General features: G+C 43.4%; 1 protein-coding gene across 1 annotated transcript in view; it reads right to left on the bottom strand.

Annotated features, from left to right (window-relative positions):
* Positions 1-926: 926 nt before the first annotated feature.
* LOC309564205 (EF-hand calcium-binding domain-containing protein 6-like) overlaps positions 927-16566 on the bottom strand; it is a gene marked incomplete at its 5' end in the record, with an annotated part of 78315 nt that continues 62675 nt past the window's right edge. The window contains 5 exons of the mRNA XM_082268832.1: positions 927-1157; positions 3770-3908; positions 3981-4150; positions 11975-12218; positions 15001-15125. Of these exons, the coding sequence (XP_082124958.1) occupies positions 933-1157; positions 3770-3908; positions 3981-4150; positions 11975-12218; positions 15001-15125 (903 nt within the window). The 3' untranslated portion in view covers positions 927-932. The remainder of the gene's footprint in view (positions 1158-3769; positions 3909-3980; positions 4151-11974; positions 12219-15000; positions 15126-16566) is intronic.

The raw sequence follows: 16566 nt of genomic DNA, 5'->3' as shown, positions 1-16566 counted from the left end.
AATCCTCGTGGAGACAGAATAGGCCAGCCGGCCTCAAACTGAACAATAACCTCTTGGCTGGCAAAAATATTCAGGAAATTTTACAAGATTAGAGCCCTTCCCACACCACATGAGGTCCAGGTACCTCAGCTGAGACCATCTGTAAGGGGCTTACTTGGTCCTCAAGAGGTACCTTTATAAATCATTATCGAATTGATCCAGCAGCTCTAACAGTGGAGTTCAGAAGGAAAATTATTTTTTCTTTCTTGATACACCTGTCTGGCGAATGCACAGTACTATGCTATGAAATTGAGCAAAGTACTGCATGCCCTGTGAGCAGTATTAGGGTAGATGGTGCTTTGCCTGTCCAATGCATGAGCAAAAGGGGCCACTGCTGCTATCTGGCTCATGCTCAATAGGGCCTTGTTTTTGAGATCTTGCACTGTGCCTGGCTGCAGAATGCGCGATAGGGGCTGTTTAATGCTGTAGCAAACCATTGCATGCACTAGCCAGATACAGCAACAGATTTCAGAAAGACAGGAGCCCCCTACTGCACATGCACTGGCGTAACAGCGCAAGTTGCTACTACTGGGCATGTACTGTCCAGGTACAGCACCAGATTTCAGAGGGACAGGGGCCCCTACTGCGCATGCATTGGTCAGACAACACCAGCTACCATTACAGTGCATTACCGGGCACTGAAAGGCAGTGGCCCATACTGTGCATGAGGTGGGAGCACATAGATCAGGGTGTCACCAGGGAGACACTGGAGACAAAGGAGACACCCTGTAGGCAGAAACTCAGCAGAAGAAACTGTCATAGGCTGGTAATGTTGTAAAGACTGCAAAAAAGGGGAAGAGGAAACAATGGTGACATTGGGTACACAGATACATTTATTATTAATTGTATTTTTTTTAGCAGGGTTTAATATCGCTTGAATATGGGCTTCTCTTTCATCCTTCCCTCCTCTTGTGATCTGAAATGAGTCTGGAGTAATCGATCTTCCCTGCTAGATCCTTATCATAGTGAGACATGATATGATAAATGTCATCCTCATCCAGGACGATGTTGCAGAGCTTCACCACCGATCGGAACTCTGGAAGAAGGAGGTAACCCCAATTGTTTGAGTCCAATTTCTCGCAAGTTTGTAGAAGATTCCTCCAATCTACTGAGGACAGCTGGAGGGAACAAGAAAAATATAACTGTGATTTCTAACTATCTTCATGGTGATCAAGTAGAATATTGATAATTGAAGATCAAAATGATAGGACCAGTCCATCTAAAAGTGTTATTCAAGTTGTAGGTTAAGCCTGGAGGGCTATGTCAGCCTCTAGCTTCTCAGAACAATGACGATGAGAGCCCCTTGAAATTGTCATAGCAGGTGTGCAGAACCAAAAATTCAGTGCAGGGATGTGGGAATTCCCCCCCCCCCCCCCCCCCCAGCAGATGTACAGATCCAGGAAAGCAGCATAAAGATGGTGGGACCCCTTCATAATGGGAACTGCAGGTGTGAAGACCTGGGAGCTCAGCACAAACATAGTGACAACCCCTTGTAATGGGCACAGCAAGTGTGCACACCTGGGAACACAGCACAATGATGGTGTTAAACCTCTCATAATGGGCACAGCAGGTTTGTAGACTTGGCAACCCAGCACGGAGATGGTGGGAAACCCTCATAATGGGCACAGCAGGTGTGCAGACCCAGGAATGCAACACAAACATGGTGGGAACCCATCATAATGGGCATTAGGGCTGCTGCTAGGAACTACGGGGCCCCCCTTCCGAAAATATCAAATTATATTTTTGCTAAAATGCCACAGCAACGATGCTGTGCTTCGCAGCCATAGCAGAAATATTATACCTCCATCAAACAAGACCAATTCAAGTGCAAAGCTTGCGGTTGCCGTACAATAGTGCAGGGTTAAAGCAGTTATATCTGCCTGTCAAATGCTCTCTAAAGAGCTATCCAAATGCTGACTGCTGTTCTGAGAGCAAAGCACATTTAAACGGTACTTAGAAAAAAAATATATTTTTTATTTTATTTTACTTTTTTAACTGCCCTGTTGGAGGCTCTGGGGAAATACCCGGGGTCTAAGCAGACCTCTAATGCCTCACATTTGAGACTGAGAAAAAGAATGAGGACACAGATTCATCAGTCCCTTTCTCTGAAACCTCAACTGCATTGGATGTGAATGAATAGGAAGTGCTCTGTTCATTCACTAACTGAAGCATAACCTTCAGTTATGAATGTTATGAATGGACACAGTTATCGGTATCGATCACTCACTGTGTTCATTCAGGAAAGGAAGAGGCCAGTAAATATGACATCATCGTCATTTCGTGCAATAGCCACTAGGGGGCCCATGCACGCTGCTGGAGACGCGATCGCTCACTGATTGGACAGCGGGGGAGCCAATCAGCGGGTTCGGCAAACTCCATGTCCACCAGCCACCTGCAATCGCTCCCAAGAGAGGCAGAACGGCGGTCTACCTATGTAAATAGGGCAGATCGCCGTTCTGATAGGGGAGAAGATGGGAATCTTGTGTTTCTGCTAAGAAGGAACACGGATCTCTGTCTTCCCCCAGTCAGAGCACCTCCCCCACACAGTTAGTAAGCACCCCCTAGGGACACATTTAACCCTTTGATCGCCCCTGATGTTAGCCCCTTCCATGCCAGTGTCATTAGTACAGTGACAGTGCATATTTTTAGCACTGATCACTGTAGTAATGTCACTGGTCCCCAACAGAGTGTCAAAAGTGTCAGTTAGGTGTCCAATTTGTCCGCATGAATGTTGCAGTACCGCTATAAGTCGTTGATCGCCGCTATTACTAATAAAAAAAATATCCCATAGTTTGTAGACAAAAATATGTTGCAGAATACATATTGGAATAAATTGATGAAAAAATTCGATTTTTTACATTTTTTTATTGGATGTTTTATAGCAGAAAGTAAAAAATATCGTTTTCTTCAAAATTGTTGCTATTTTTTTGTTTATAGCGCAACAAATAAAAACCGCAGAGGTGATCAAATACCAACAAAAGAAAGCTCTATTCATGGGAAAAAAGGACATCAATTCGTATTTGTATACAGGGTCGCAAAACCGCGCAATTGTCAGTTAAAGTAACACAGTGTCGTATCGTAAAAAAAATGGCCTGGTCATAAAGGGGGTAAATCTTCCAGGGCTGAAGAGGTTAACACTCTTACTTCCTGTTATGTCTACAGAACAGGAATGGAAGGGAAATCTCCCAAATGGAACACGGAAAACAAACTCAGGCAAGGGTTTTCACCATTTCGTGAAAAAAAAGTTTAGATATACTTAGATAGCTAGTTAGATATACTTTTATACTTTACAGTGTGAATATTGTCCCCCAGCATTAGTTGATTCTGGCCATTCTTTGACACGTTATAACTTATAATTATTATAATTTTGTATCCTATTATATCCTATAATCATTATATTAATTTATGCTGTTATAGCTTGTAAAAATATTATTGTATCCTATTGTATCCTAAAATTATGATATTATTATATCCTAAAATTATGATGTTATTATATCCTATTATATTCTATAATTATTACAACCTATTATATCCTAGAATGTTTTGATATTACTATATTTTATTATATCCTATAATTATATTATTATAACACTAAAATATCCTATTAATAGTATATTATTATATCCTTTTAAATCCTACACATTTTATAGTATTATAGCACTATTATATCTTATAACTATTATTTCATTTTAACCTATTATATCCTATCATTCAGAAACGTATTTATTACCTTCTGTCGTAGTTTGGCGGTGATGGCATTTAGACTCTGATCCACGGGCCCTTTTGGAGGGGTCACCTGTTTGACTCCATTCTGTCTGATTGTGGAGGTTTCGGTTTGGTAGGGCTGAAGGAACTTCACATAGGAAATTCTGCAATGACAGAATGAAGAATTTGTACACATTTAGGTCAATATTCCACCAATCACGACAGTGTCTGCTTACTTGTTTGGCCCATGTCCGAATTTGGCAGCTAAGGTGTCACACTGGTGTTTAGTGAGGTCCGGGCTCAGCTCCTGCAAGATGTCAAGAAATTCTTCTTTGGTGACACATCCCGAATTCTGGGGGTCCAATTCCTGGAACTGTCGACTGAGGTCAGGCAAGAGGAGCTTGACCTAAAACACAGAAATAAATTCAGACACCCCATGCTGTCAGTACTCTCTGTACCTCCCCGATGAGGGAGTACCTGTGTGTACCTCGCTGTGAAGGAGAAGGCAGTGACCCATAATTTATAACATATTCAATAATTTATGATTTCCAGACAGCCGGAAATAAGAAGACATTAAAAACGCTTATTAAGCACACAGAACTAAGCAAATCGAAAGGCAACATGTTTTTTTTTTCATTTTGGATAGAATAAGGGAGAGTGTGTCCCATTGGGGAGATTTCCCTTCACTTCCTGTCCCATAGCCAAAACAGGAAATGAGAGGAAATCCCTGCACATCATGTATAGGGCAGCCCATTTGATGGAATAGACTGCAATATGCGCAAGAAATGCCAGGACGAATAAAGAGGGTGAATCTCCCCAGCGGGCAATCAGATAAAGCCTACCTAATTTTCTGGCTGGAGAACAGCATTATCTAGTCCACATATATCTAACCCAAGGCCCGCGGGCCAAATCCGGCCCACCAGGCCTTGTCATGTGGCCCTCTCACCTGATTTTGCAGCCGGAACGTGGAGGAACTTTTTTCCACCACCTCCGGCTCTCACACTCCACTCCCACTTCCCACCAACATTTGCAAACACAGAAGCCTTCTATAGCGCACATAGCACACCCCTAAAATCTGCACTTTGTATGTAGTGCACCCCTGAACACTGCACTCTGTACGTAACGCACTCCTGAACTCTGCATATAGCATATTCCTGAACTCTGCACTCTGAACGTAGTACACTCCTGAACTCTTTGCTTTGTACATAGTGTACTCCTGAACTCTGTGCATAGGGGATCCCTGAACCCTGCACTCTGTACCTAACGCACTCCTGAACTCTGTGCTTTGTACATAGCCTAATCATGAACCCTGCACTCTGTATGTAACACACTCCTGAACTCTGCACTCTGTACATAGGGCACCCCTGAACCCTGCACTCTGTATGTAATTCACTCCTGAAGCCTGCACTCTGTACGTAATGCACTCTTGAACCTGTCACTCTGTGCATTGGGCACCCCTGAATCCTGCACTCTGTACGTAATGCACTCCTGAACTCTGCATTCTGTACGTGGCATACTCCTAAACTCTGCATTCTGTACATAGCGTAATCCTGAACCCTGCATTCTGTATGTAGCACACTCCTAAACCCTTTCTGCAATGTGTCACTATGGTGTTTTGGAAGACCTAATTGGGACCTTTTTTCACTTATATATATACACGTTTGTTCTATATTTTATATGTTATGTAGCATGTTATGGAGGAATTAAAGTCCTCTTGCTCTCTCTCGCAGCAGACTTGATGCAACTACTTTATCTTCAAGAAACTCTCTAGCATCCCCTTGACTGACACCCGTCCACTAACTCTTCCACTGAAGGGATGCCCCTCACATGACAGGCCCTATGACACAGATCTGTACTCACTGTAGGCAGAATCAGATCATTTCCAGTGTCTCCCTTCCAGTCAGCTCTGCAGGACCACTGGATTCAGCTCCTATCTGACTTTCAGGACCTAGGGTCGACTACCCACGGCCGCATGACAGCTTATACAGAGGGGGTGCAGCTGCCCCCTCCCTCCGGGACCACGCTCTCCAGCCGAAGCCCCCGAGCACATGTGCCCTTGGTATTTATACAGTCCCCCTGCATGCAATGAGGCACTTTCCTCTGCCAATCACCAGGGCTGTAACAAGACCTGTGCACTCACTTGTCAGGTTTCCTCTCACTGTCCAATATGTCTCTCTATTGGACCAGTTTGAAACACTTCAGGCAAGCTGATCTGCACCTGAGCACCATGAGCAGACCCTACCGATGAATCCTGTTTTCTGATAGGCAGAGAGCAATATAAATTTACCTGGCAATCTCTCTGGTAAGCAGAAAGACCCCAAAACTATACTCTCTTCTAGCACCTACCTAGGAGGGTGCTACAGTTATATTTAATTTTAATGGAGTCACCTTGTACATTATTATATTTACACATCTATAGCATAAGGTACGTTTTTTAAAAAAAATGTTTCATTAGCATGTTGATGGGGGGCGGAGGAACCAGGGAATCTAAAATATTTGCACATTAAATTTCAGCTTTATATATTTTTAGCACGTTTTAACCTGTTGTGATTGGATACAGTGGGAGCCAATGAGGAGGTAGGGATCTTGTGTTTCTGCTAAGCAGGAACATTGATCTCTGCCTTCTCACAGTACAAGCAGCCCCCCCCCCACAGTTAGCAAGCACTCCCTAGGCACACATATAACCCTTTGATCACCCCTGATGTTAACCCCTTTCCTGCCAGTGTCATTATTACAGTGCCAGTGCATATTTTTTTGCACTGATCACTGTGTTAGTGTCACTGGTCCCCAGAAACTAGTCAAAAGTGTCACTTAGTGCCCAATTTGTTCGCTGCAATCATGTAGTCCCGCTATAAGTCGCCGATCGCCACCATTACTAATAAAAAAAAACTATTAAATAAAAATTCCATTAACATATCCCATTGTTTGTAATTTTGCGCAAAACCAATTAATATACACTTATTGGGATTTTTTTTTTACCAAAAATATGTAACAGAATACAGTTGTGTTCAAAATTATTCAATCCCCCAATGCTGTAAAGGGTTTTAGGGAATTTAGTGTACATTTGTAATTGTATTCAGAATGAAATCCTACAAGGACTTCTTAAAGAACCATATGCAACTAAAATGACATCAATTGGTTTTGTAATACAGTAGTAAATGTTTCTTTTGTGAATTCTTCATTGACACAATTATTCAACCCCTTAAAGACTACCACTCTGAAGAACAGAGGTTCATTGAAGTGTTTTCAATCAGGTATTGAAAACACCTGTGGATGTCAGGGAGCAGCAATAAAGCCTAATAAGCACCAATTAGGCAGCTTTAAAATGACTGTGATACTCAGCTCCTTCTAGACATTTACTGGTGTGGTTACAAACATGGCGAAGTCAAGAGAATGGTCCAGGAAGACAAGAGAAGAGGTGATTACTCTTCACAGGAAGGGCAATGGCTATAAGAAGATTGCAAAGATGTTAAACATACCAAGAGACACCATAGGAAGCATCATTCGCAAATTCAAGGCAAAGGGCACTGTTGAAACGCTACCTGGTCGTGGCAGAAAGAAGATGCTGTGCGCTACCTTAAGCGTAGAGTGGAGAAAAGTCCCCGTGTGACTGCTGAGGAACTGAGAAAAGATTTGTCAGATGTGGGTACTGAAGTTTCTGCTCAGACAATACGGCGCACACTGCGTAATGAAGGCCTCCATGCCAGAACTCCCAGGCGCACCCCCTTGCTGTCTCCAAAGAATAAGAAGAGTCGACTGCAGTATGCCAAAAGTCATGTGGACAAACCACAGAAGTTTTGGGATAGTGTTCTGTGGACTGATGAAACAAAATTAGAACTGTTTGGGCCCATGGATCAACGCTATGTTTGGAGGAGGAAGAACAAGGCCTATGAAGAAAAGAACACCTTGCCTACTGTGAAGCATGGCGGGGGGTCAATCATGTTTTGGGGCTGTTTTGCTTCTGCAGGTACAGGGAAGCTTCAGCGTGTGCAAGGTACCATGAATTCTCTTCAGTACCAGGAGATATTGGATGACAATGTGATGCAGTCCGTCACAAACCTGAGGCTTGGGAGACGTTGGACCTTTCAACAGGACAATGATCCCAAGCATACCTCCAAGTCCACTAGAGCATGGTTGCAGATTAAAGGCTGGAACATTTTGGAGTGGCCATCACAGTCACCAGACTTAAATCCGATTGAGAACCTCTGGTGGGACTTAAAGAAAGCAGTTGCAGTGCACAAGCCTAAGAATGTGACTGAACTGGAGGCTTTTGCCCATGACGACTGGGCGAAGATACCCGTAGATCGCTGCAAGACACTTGTGTCAAGCTATGCTTCACGTTTAAAAGCTGGTATAACTGTAAAAGGATGTTGTACTAAGTACTAAGATTGAATGTCACTTGGGGGTTGAATAAAACTGATAATGATGTGAGCACAGAAAAGACATTTGTGGTTATTTCATTATAAATGTTATGTTATATTTGTCTGACCTACACGTGCCTCTTTGATTTAATTGTAAGCAGGATGACTGAATGATCAAAATCAATGTCAAACTGGCCAAAACAATCATTTTCAGTGGGGGTTGAATAATTTTGAACACTACTGTACATATTGGTCTAAATTGATGAAATATAATAAAAAATAGATTTTTAAAAATTTTTTATTGGCTGTGGTTTATAGCAGAAAGTAAACAAATATTGGGTTTCTTTCAAAATTGTTTGGTCTTTTTTTGGTGGTAGCGTAAGACATGCTGGTAGGTTAATTGGATCCTGTCTAAATTGGCCCTACTATGTGTATGTATGAATGTGAATTAGGGACCTTAGATTGTAAGCTCCTTGAGGGCAGGGACTGATGTGAATGTGCAATGTATATGTAAAGCGCTGCATAAATTGACAGCGCTCAATAAGTACCTGAAATAAATAAATAAATAACAAATAAATCAAATACCACCAAAAGAAAGCTCTATTTGTGGGGAAAGAAAGGACATTGTCAGTTAAAGTAGCGCAGTGCTGTATCGCAAGAAACAGCCTGGTCATGAAGGGGGGTAAACCTTCCGGACCTGAAGTAGATAAAGGGCACTAATTGCTAATGATTAAGAAGAACCTCTTAGATTGCTGGATCAAAATTCTGCTCACAAGTTCCAGCAGTTTTCCAGTCTAAACTTTTTTATTGGATCTGACTGGGAGTTTGAGAGTTAACGTATCCCTGAGCGATCCCGCATTTACAGGACAAAGCGCCGCATCGGTCCACTTACAAACATGATTAGTTGTGCGGTCAGCTCCATTGAGTCCTGTCGCTCATTATATAACATTGGGGTCTATAACATCTCCTTCTCCGATTTCCCACCTTAACCCGTAGATCGAAATAAAAGCTCTCCCCGATTAGGATCGGGGCTCTTTATTCTCCGCTCCATTAGCCGGCCCGTCAATGTCTTCCTCGCACACTGGGCCCATTGTCCTCCTATGTCCTCTTTCTTTGGAGCAGACTAATTGTGGATGAAATGGGAACACTGTCTCGGAAGATACAATGTTTCTATCAATTTATGGATGGGCTATCCCTTTATCTTGGGAACGCTGGCAGTCTATGGACAGGGACAGGTAATATTGTATATTGGCCTTACACAGGGACTGATTTAGTGCTCGGGAAGAAAAAACAGAGAGCTGGATGATTTATTTCTCGATAAATGTGGAATTTATGGTTAGAAATATCACAGAGAAATCCATTGAATGGGACTTTTATAGCCGACCTCCAAAGATTTACATTTTTGTTCATGCAGTCTTGTGATTTACACACAGCTCTGTCACAAGCACAGCCATGGACCTGATTTACATCCTTTGCTGGTAAAGGTATTCATATTAATAAAGGGGAATTGCACCCAAAAGCAAACATTTCTAATTTTGCAGCTTACCAATTCAGTATGCAGGAGCCTGCATTCACTTTATATGGTCTCCCCAGGAGCCTGCATTCACTATATCTGGTCTCCCCAGGATCCTGCATTCACTATATCTGGTCTCCCCAGGAGCCTGCATTTACTATATCTGGTTTACCCAGGAGCCTGCATTCACTATATCTGGTCTCCCCAGGAGCCTGCATTCACTATATCTGGTCTCCCCAGGAGCCTGCATTCACTATATCTGGTCTCCCCAGGAGCCTGCATTCACTATATCTGGTTTCCCCAGGAGCCTGCATTCACTATATCTGGTCTCCCCAGGAGCCTGCATTCACTATATCTGGTCTCCCCAGGAGCCTGCATTCACTGTATCTGGTCTCCCCAGGAGCCTGCATTCACTATATCTGGTCTCCCCAGGAGCCTGCATTCACTATATCTGGTCTCCCCAGGAGCCTGCATTCACTATATCTGGTCTCCCCAGGAACCTGCATTCACTATATTTGGTCTCCCCAGGACCCTGCATTCACTATATCTGGTCTCCCCAGGAGCCTGCATTCACTGTATCTGGTCTCCCCAGGAGTCTGCATTCCCTATATCTGGTCTCCCCAGGAGCCTGCAGTCACTATATCTGGTCTCCCCAGGAGCCTGCATTCACTATATCTGGTCTCCCCAGGAGCCTGCATTCACTATATCTGGTTTCCCCAGGAGCCTGCATTCACTATATCTGGTCTCCCCAGGAGCCTGCATTCACTATATCTGGTCTCCCCAGGAGCCTGCATTCACTGTATCTGGTCTCCCCAGGAGCCTGCATTCACTGTATCTGGTCTCCCCAGGAGCCTGCATTCACTATATCTGGTCTCCCCAGGAGCCTGCATTCACTATATCTGGTCTCCCCAGGAGCCTGCATTCACTATATCTGGTCTCCCCAGGAACCTGCATTCACTATATTTGGTCTCCCCAGGACCCTGCATTCACTATATCTGGTCTCCCCAGGAGCCTGCATTCACTGTATCTGGTCTCCCCAGGAGTCTGCATTCCCTATATCTGGTCTCCCCAGGAGCCTGCAGTCACTATATCTGGTCTCCCCGGGAGCCTGCATTCACTATATCTGGTCTCCCCAGGAGCCTGCATTCACTACATCTGGAACACAGACAGGTGCACTCGCTCAGCAGTTGGCAATCACTTTCCAATGTGAACTTGTATGTTAGTACAATGATTGTCCAAACCATTACTTAGTGGGCAGACTGTGTATGTTGGGATGGTTCCACATACTGTCTGTAAGCACCTTATTTTCTGATTGTGTATCACCCCCTTTTGCTATCTTTCTGCATATTTCTGTTTGTGCTTTTCTCTCTCTCTGACTTTGTCTTCCTTGCTCACATTCTTGCTATCAATCCCACCCCCACCCAAAAAATACACACACGCACACACACTTTCTCTCTTTTCCTTCTCCCCCCACCCCCAACTCTTTCTCTCTCTCTCTCTCTTTTGCTATCTCCCCGCAACTGTTTCCTTTTTTCTGTCTTTTTGCCCCCTTCTCATTCCCACTCCCCTCTCTCTCTCTCTCTCTCCCTCCCTCCCAGTGCAAAAAAGTGTCAATCATTCGTACAGCCATTCAATCTTCACCATAATTTGCCTAATATGTTCATTTCCGTGGATCGTCATCACCATCTAGTGGCAATAATGTTGTATTTACCTGACTGAGGTATTTCAGGAAAATGCCACATTATGGCCACTAGATGGAGCGGATGATCCTTGGAAAATAAATGTTTTCTTTCTTTCTTTATCGCTCTCCCTTTTCAGTATTTTCTTTTGTCTGATTTTCTCCCTGCATATTTCTTCTTCTCTTTTTGTATGGAAATACTTGTGTAAATAAGTATGTAAGAGATTCACACAAAGAAACCCTGATAAACCTGTGCTAAGAATTTAGATGAGATGAGTCAGAAGATTCCCGTTTGTGAAGACCAAAATTCATTTATAACTGATATTACTTAGCAATAAAAGTCAAATATAAAGTGGAGAAAATGCCAAGACACTACAAACTCAATCCAGAGATAAGTGGCATTTAAGACATTACATGACCCCGTCTCATATGTTTCTGCACTTCAAAGTGAAGCACTACTTCAGGGGCGGGGGCTCTTAACTTCAATAAATAGCAGTTGACCATAAATTGGTCACAATGCTTCCACTTCACATCAGTAAGTCCTGCCTGCTACAAAGTCACACTTCCAAATGCCATTGACCAATTTTTGCAAACAGACTGTAAACAGGATACATTCAACAGCAGAAAGTCCAGAAACAATTGTGCTGAGAGCACCGATGCTAGGCTTGTTTCTCGTACCTTGGTCTGCAGGAAATTGGCGATGATTTTGGTGTCGGAATTCAGTTTCAGAGAGCGGATCAGGCAATCGCAGTCACCTCTGACTGGTGGAGAGATTTTAGCATTGGGAAAACACGAGGACTTGATGGAAAAGCCAAAGTGTCTGACGAACTGGAAGTAATCCACCGTCTGGTCCTGATTCTGGATCAGTGTTTTCCAGACCTTGCCGACCTCTTCTCTGGACATTTCCGGATGAATAGCACATCTAGAACGGGAATTATACACAGGTGTTTTGCCATATATTCTAGGTAACAGCAAGTTATTGGGGATGTGATTTGGGTCAGACATGCATTTGAGGCAAACCCAGAACTTTCATGTTTTTTTAAGACCCTCCATAGTAATGTGACAGTTTGGACCATCTGAATATCCAGCTTTTTTTTTCTTATCCCCTTCATGCCTAAGGGTAAAACAAATCAAAATGCCTAAGCACAATTTTGCAATTTTGACATGTATTAGCAAAACCGTACAGGGGAGACTCTGTATGTATGCATGCTCACTTCCAGACAAGGTGAATATGGAGTGCCAGAGGCGTAACTAGAACCTTCAGGGCCCCGGTGCAAGAAACCATGAAGGGCCCTTCCCTTCAAGCCTGGGGCTCTTCCCACTGATCCTGGGGCCCTTTACTCTCATTGTGGGGCCCTTTATTACGGTCCCACAGCGGGACCCTTTCACAAGTTCTGCAGTGGGCCCCCCTCCTGCCATCTTGGGGCCTCCCCACAGTGGTGGAATGCCAGGGCCCCGTCACAAGGGTGACCTTTGCGATCCTGGAAGTTCACCCACTGGTGTCAGTAGTTTTTATATTTTTGGTATTTTAATTGTATTATATTTTCTCATTTTATTTTATTTTTTTACAACGTCACTGACTATGACTGTCCATTTAGAAAAGGAAGGAGCTGGAAAATTACATTTTTACCGACCCCTTCCTGGTTCTCTATTGTGACACATTCCCGGCAGCAGCCGGCAGGAGAGGAGAGGGAGCACAGGGGGGGGGGGGGGGGGCAGCAGAACACAAGTGAACTAGATAGGAGGAGTGGCGGGGGCAGCATACAGAGGAACCAATCTCCTAATTTTCCTCCGGCAGCTACAAGAGGAAAAAGGAGGACAGTGATTTCTCTACATGCTGTCCCCACCGCCCCTCCTATCCAGGTGTACAGGGGAGCCGCACAGGCCCCCTGGAGCATGGGGCCCGGTAGCGATTGCAACCCCTGCAACCCCTGTAGTTACGCCCCTGTGGAGTGCATCAATTATGATAAACGTACAATGTATGGCACTATATACAGTATCTCACAAAAGTGAGTACACCCCTCACATTTTTGTAAATATTTTATTATATCTTTTATGTGACAACACTGAAGTAATGACACTTTGCTACAATGTAAAGTAGTGAGTGTACAGCTTGTATAACAGTGTAAATTTGCTGTCCTCTCAAAAAAAACTCAACACACAGCCATTAATGTCTAAACCGCTGGCAACAAAAGTGAGTACAACCTGGTCTCTGTGGTGGGAGCACACAGTGTGGCGAGCTCCCAGCACAAAGGGAGATACGCATATGTGCGGCCTTACCGAAAAAAAAACCCAGTCCAGTGATGCTGCATAGTTGCGTAGGGTAGGCATAAGGGGTTAAGCACTTCCCGCAGAATCACGTACCTGTACATCATTTTGAGGAAGTGGTCATACAAGGGTGATACCTGCAGCTACAGCCATCGCCCCGGTACCATTTTTTAGAGCAAACGGTCAGCTTTCATGTAATGACAACCGATGCAGCTAAGCAGTGACTCAGCCGTCATCACAAGCAGCGGGAGGGGACGCCCCCACTGCCATCCGCCGCTCTGCCCAGGTTTAGATCGACTGCTTTGTGGATCAGTTTCCTCAGGCATGGAGTTCCCCTTTAACCACTTGCCGACCGCCACAAGTACATATACTTCGGCGGTCAGCCCCTCACAGGCAAAGTGACGTACCGGTACGTCACTAGCCTGTGAGGCTCTGGGGAGCGAGCACGCGCCGCCGGAGGCGCGCTCCCGCGCGGTCACGGACCCCCTCACGCGTGTGAGCGGCGGACCCGATGTCCGCCGCTCACTCACGATTGTCCGTGACAGCGGGAGAAAGGCAGGTGGCTAGTGTAAACAAGCCGCCTGTCATTCTCCCCTGTGTAGGAACAATGATCATACGGTTCTACTATGTAGGACCATTGATCATTGTTCCTACACCTCAAGCCACAGCCAATCACAGTCAGAATAACGCCCCTAGGACACACACAGCCCCTCCCTCTCAAATAAAGTTAACCCCTTCACTACCAGTGTCATTTTGCAGTAACAGTGCATATGTATAGCACTGATTACTGCAGTAATGTCACTGGTAACCCCAAAAGTGTCAAAAATGTCAGTCAAGGGTCCGATCTGTCCGCCCCAATGTCGCAGTCCCGCAAAAAAAAAAAATCGCAGATCGCCGCCATTACGCGTTAAAAAAAAAAAAACAACAAAAATGACAAAAATCTTTCCCTTTGTTAGTAAACGCGATAACTTTTGCGCAAACCAATCAAAATACGCTTTTTGCAATTTTTTTTACCAAACATATGTAGCATAAAACAAATTGGCCGAAAATGTTAAAAAAATTTGATTTTTACATTTTTTTTGGGAATTTCATATAAAAAAATGTAAAAAATATTGTTATTTTTGCAAAATTGACGCTCTTTTTTTGTTTATAGCGCATGATCAAAAAATCGCACAGGTGATCAAATACCACCAAAAGAAAGCTCTGTTTGTGGGAATAAAAGGACGTCAAATTTGTTTAGGTACAGCATCGCACGACCGCGCAATTGTCCGTTAAAGTCACGCAGTGCTGAATCGCAAAATACCCCCTGGTCAGGAAGGGGGTAAAATCTTCCGGGGCTTAAGTGGTTAAGAAATGAAAGTACTAGCTTGAAAAAAATGTATCACCATAAGAATTTATACTTGAAGACCCGGATACTGACCGAATGGTGGATTTACCTTTTCAGCAGCTGGTATAGGCTCTCTGCTGTCATCCTTCTGGTATTCATGGGATCTATCTCATTGAAATTCCTTTCCAGAAATTCATAATTATTCTTAACGAGATGTTTGATGACTCCAGTAAGCTGAAAAATTATGATGTTTAATGCTGAAATTACAACTTTACTGTTATAATCTTCAACATTTTACTGAGTTTTGCCATTTCTAGAATAAATCATTTTTCTCACGGCTACACAACAAAAATACTACGCGGGAAAAGGAAATGCCATTCTGCCAGTGATTGGTTAGAGTGGAGTCCATTATTCGCTTTGCCGGTGTATAGGTGAACTGGTAGTTGCAGAGGTCCCCTATAGTGGATTCTGCTGGGTCCCCGCTCTTGGGTTATGCCTGTTCAGGTATAGGATTCAAAGGGGATCCTACATAAAGGCAGCAGAGCCCTGTCATCCATTCATAGGGATAGGTGAATGGAGAGAATATAAGTCCCATCTGCCACCATGGAGTACAAATGCAGTGACATAATTGCACTTGTAGAACATCAATATTTCCTCAAACTCCGTAACTGAAGGTTCACGCCTCGGTAAGGACCTGAGGCTGGATGACGCGCCTTTAGGAATCTGTGACTTGTACCCCTAATCAACTCTTTTCAGGTTTGAATGCAAAAAATTACTGAATCCACATTCTTCCATTTATTACTATTTCATTATTTTTTAAAAAGTTGAACATGCCTTTAAAGGTTAAAGAGGGTCAACATAAAGCAAGACTCTCTCCACCCCCTGTGATGTCATTGGTGTAGCAAGCACAACTGACACCGAACCCCCACCAGAGGGTGCATTGTAACTTTTCTTTGGTAGGAACGTTTACCATGGAAGAAAGGATAGGAATCAGTATGGTGTCCCATGTATGGCATGAAAAGGGGCAGGTTATGAATTTTGGGGAGGTATTTCACCCTATGGCCTCCCTATGAAACTAGTAAGGGAAAAGTATATCATAAAAACGGAATAAAGTGCCACCTTTAAGGACAGCAATATGGCTCAAAAGTGCGCAAAGATGTTGAATTTCCCGCATCATTAAAAGTGGGAAGTGTCACTTTTCCTCGACAATTTTGCCTGTTATGGGAAGTAAAAAACCTAGATCTACTGGCAGAACCTACATAACTATATAAATAAATAAAAACCAATAAGTAATATAAAAATATATTACAGAGGAGACTCCCGGCAATTTCAATGATTAAAGTGTATGTAAACCAAGATTTTATATAAATAAATTTAAAAAAAAAAAAAATATATATATATATATATATATATATATATATATATATATATATATACAGTATCTCACAAAAGTGAGTACACCACTCACATTTGTGTAAATATATTATTATACCTTTTCATGTGACAACACTGAAGAAATGACACTTTGCTACAATGTAAGGTAGTTATTGTACAGCTTGTATAACAGTGTAAATTTGCTGTCCCCTCAAAATAACTCAACACACAGCCATTGATGTCTGGCAACAAAAGTGAGTACACCCCTAAGTGAAAATGTCCAAATTGGGCCCAATTAGCC

This window comes from Pelophylax lessonae (assembly GCF_965119305.1).
Source record: "Pelophylax lessonae genome assembly, chromosome: 9".
NCBI lineage: Eukaryota > Metazoa > Chordata > Amphibia > Anura > Ranidae > Pelophylax > Pelophylax lessonae.
Note: the sequence above shows the minus strand (reverse complement) of the source record. Positions and strands in the feature narration are given on the sequence as shown.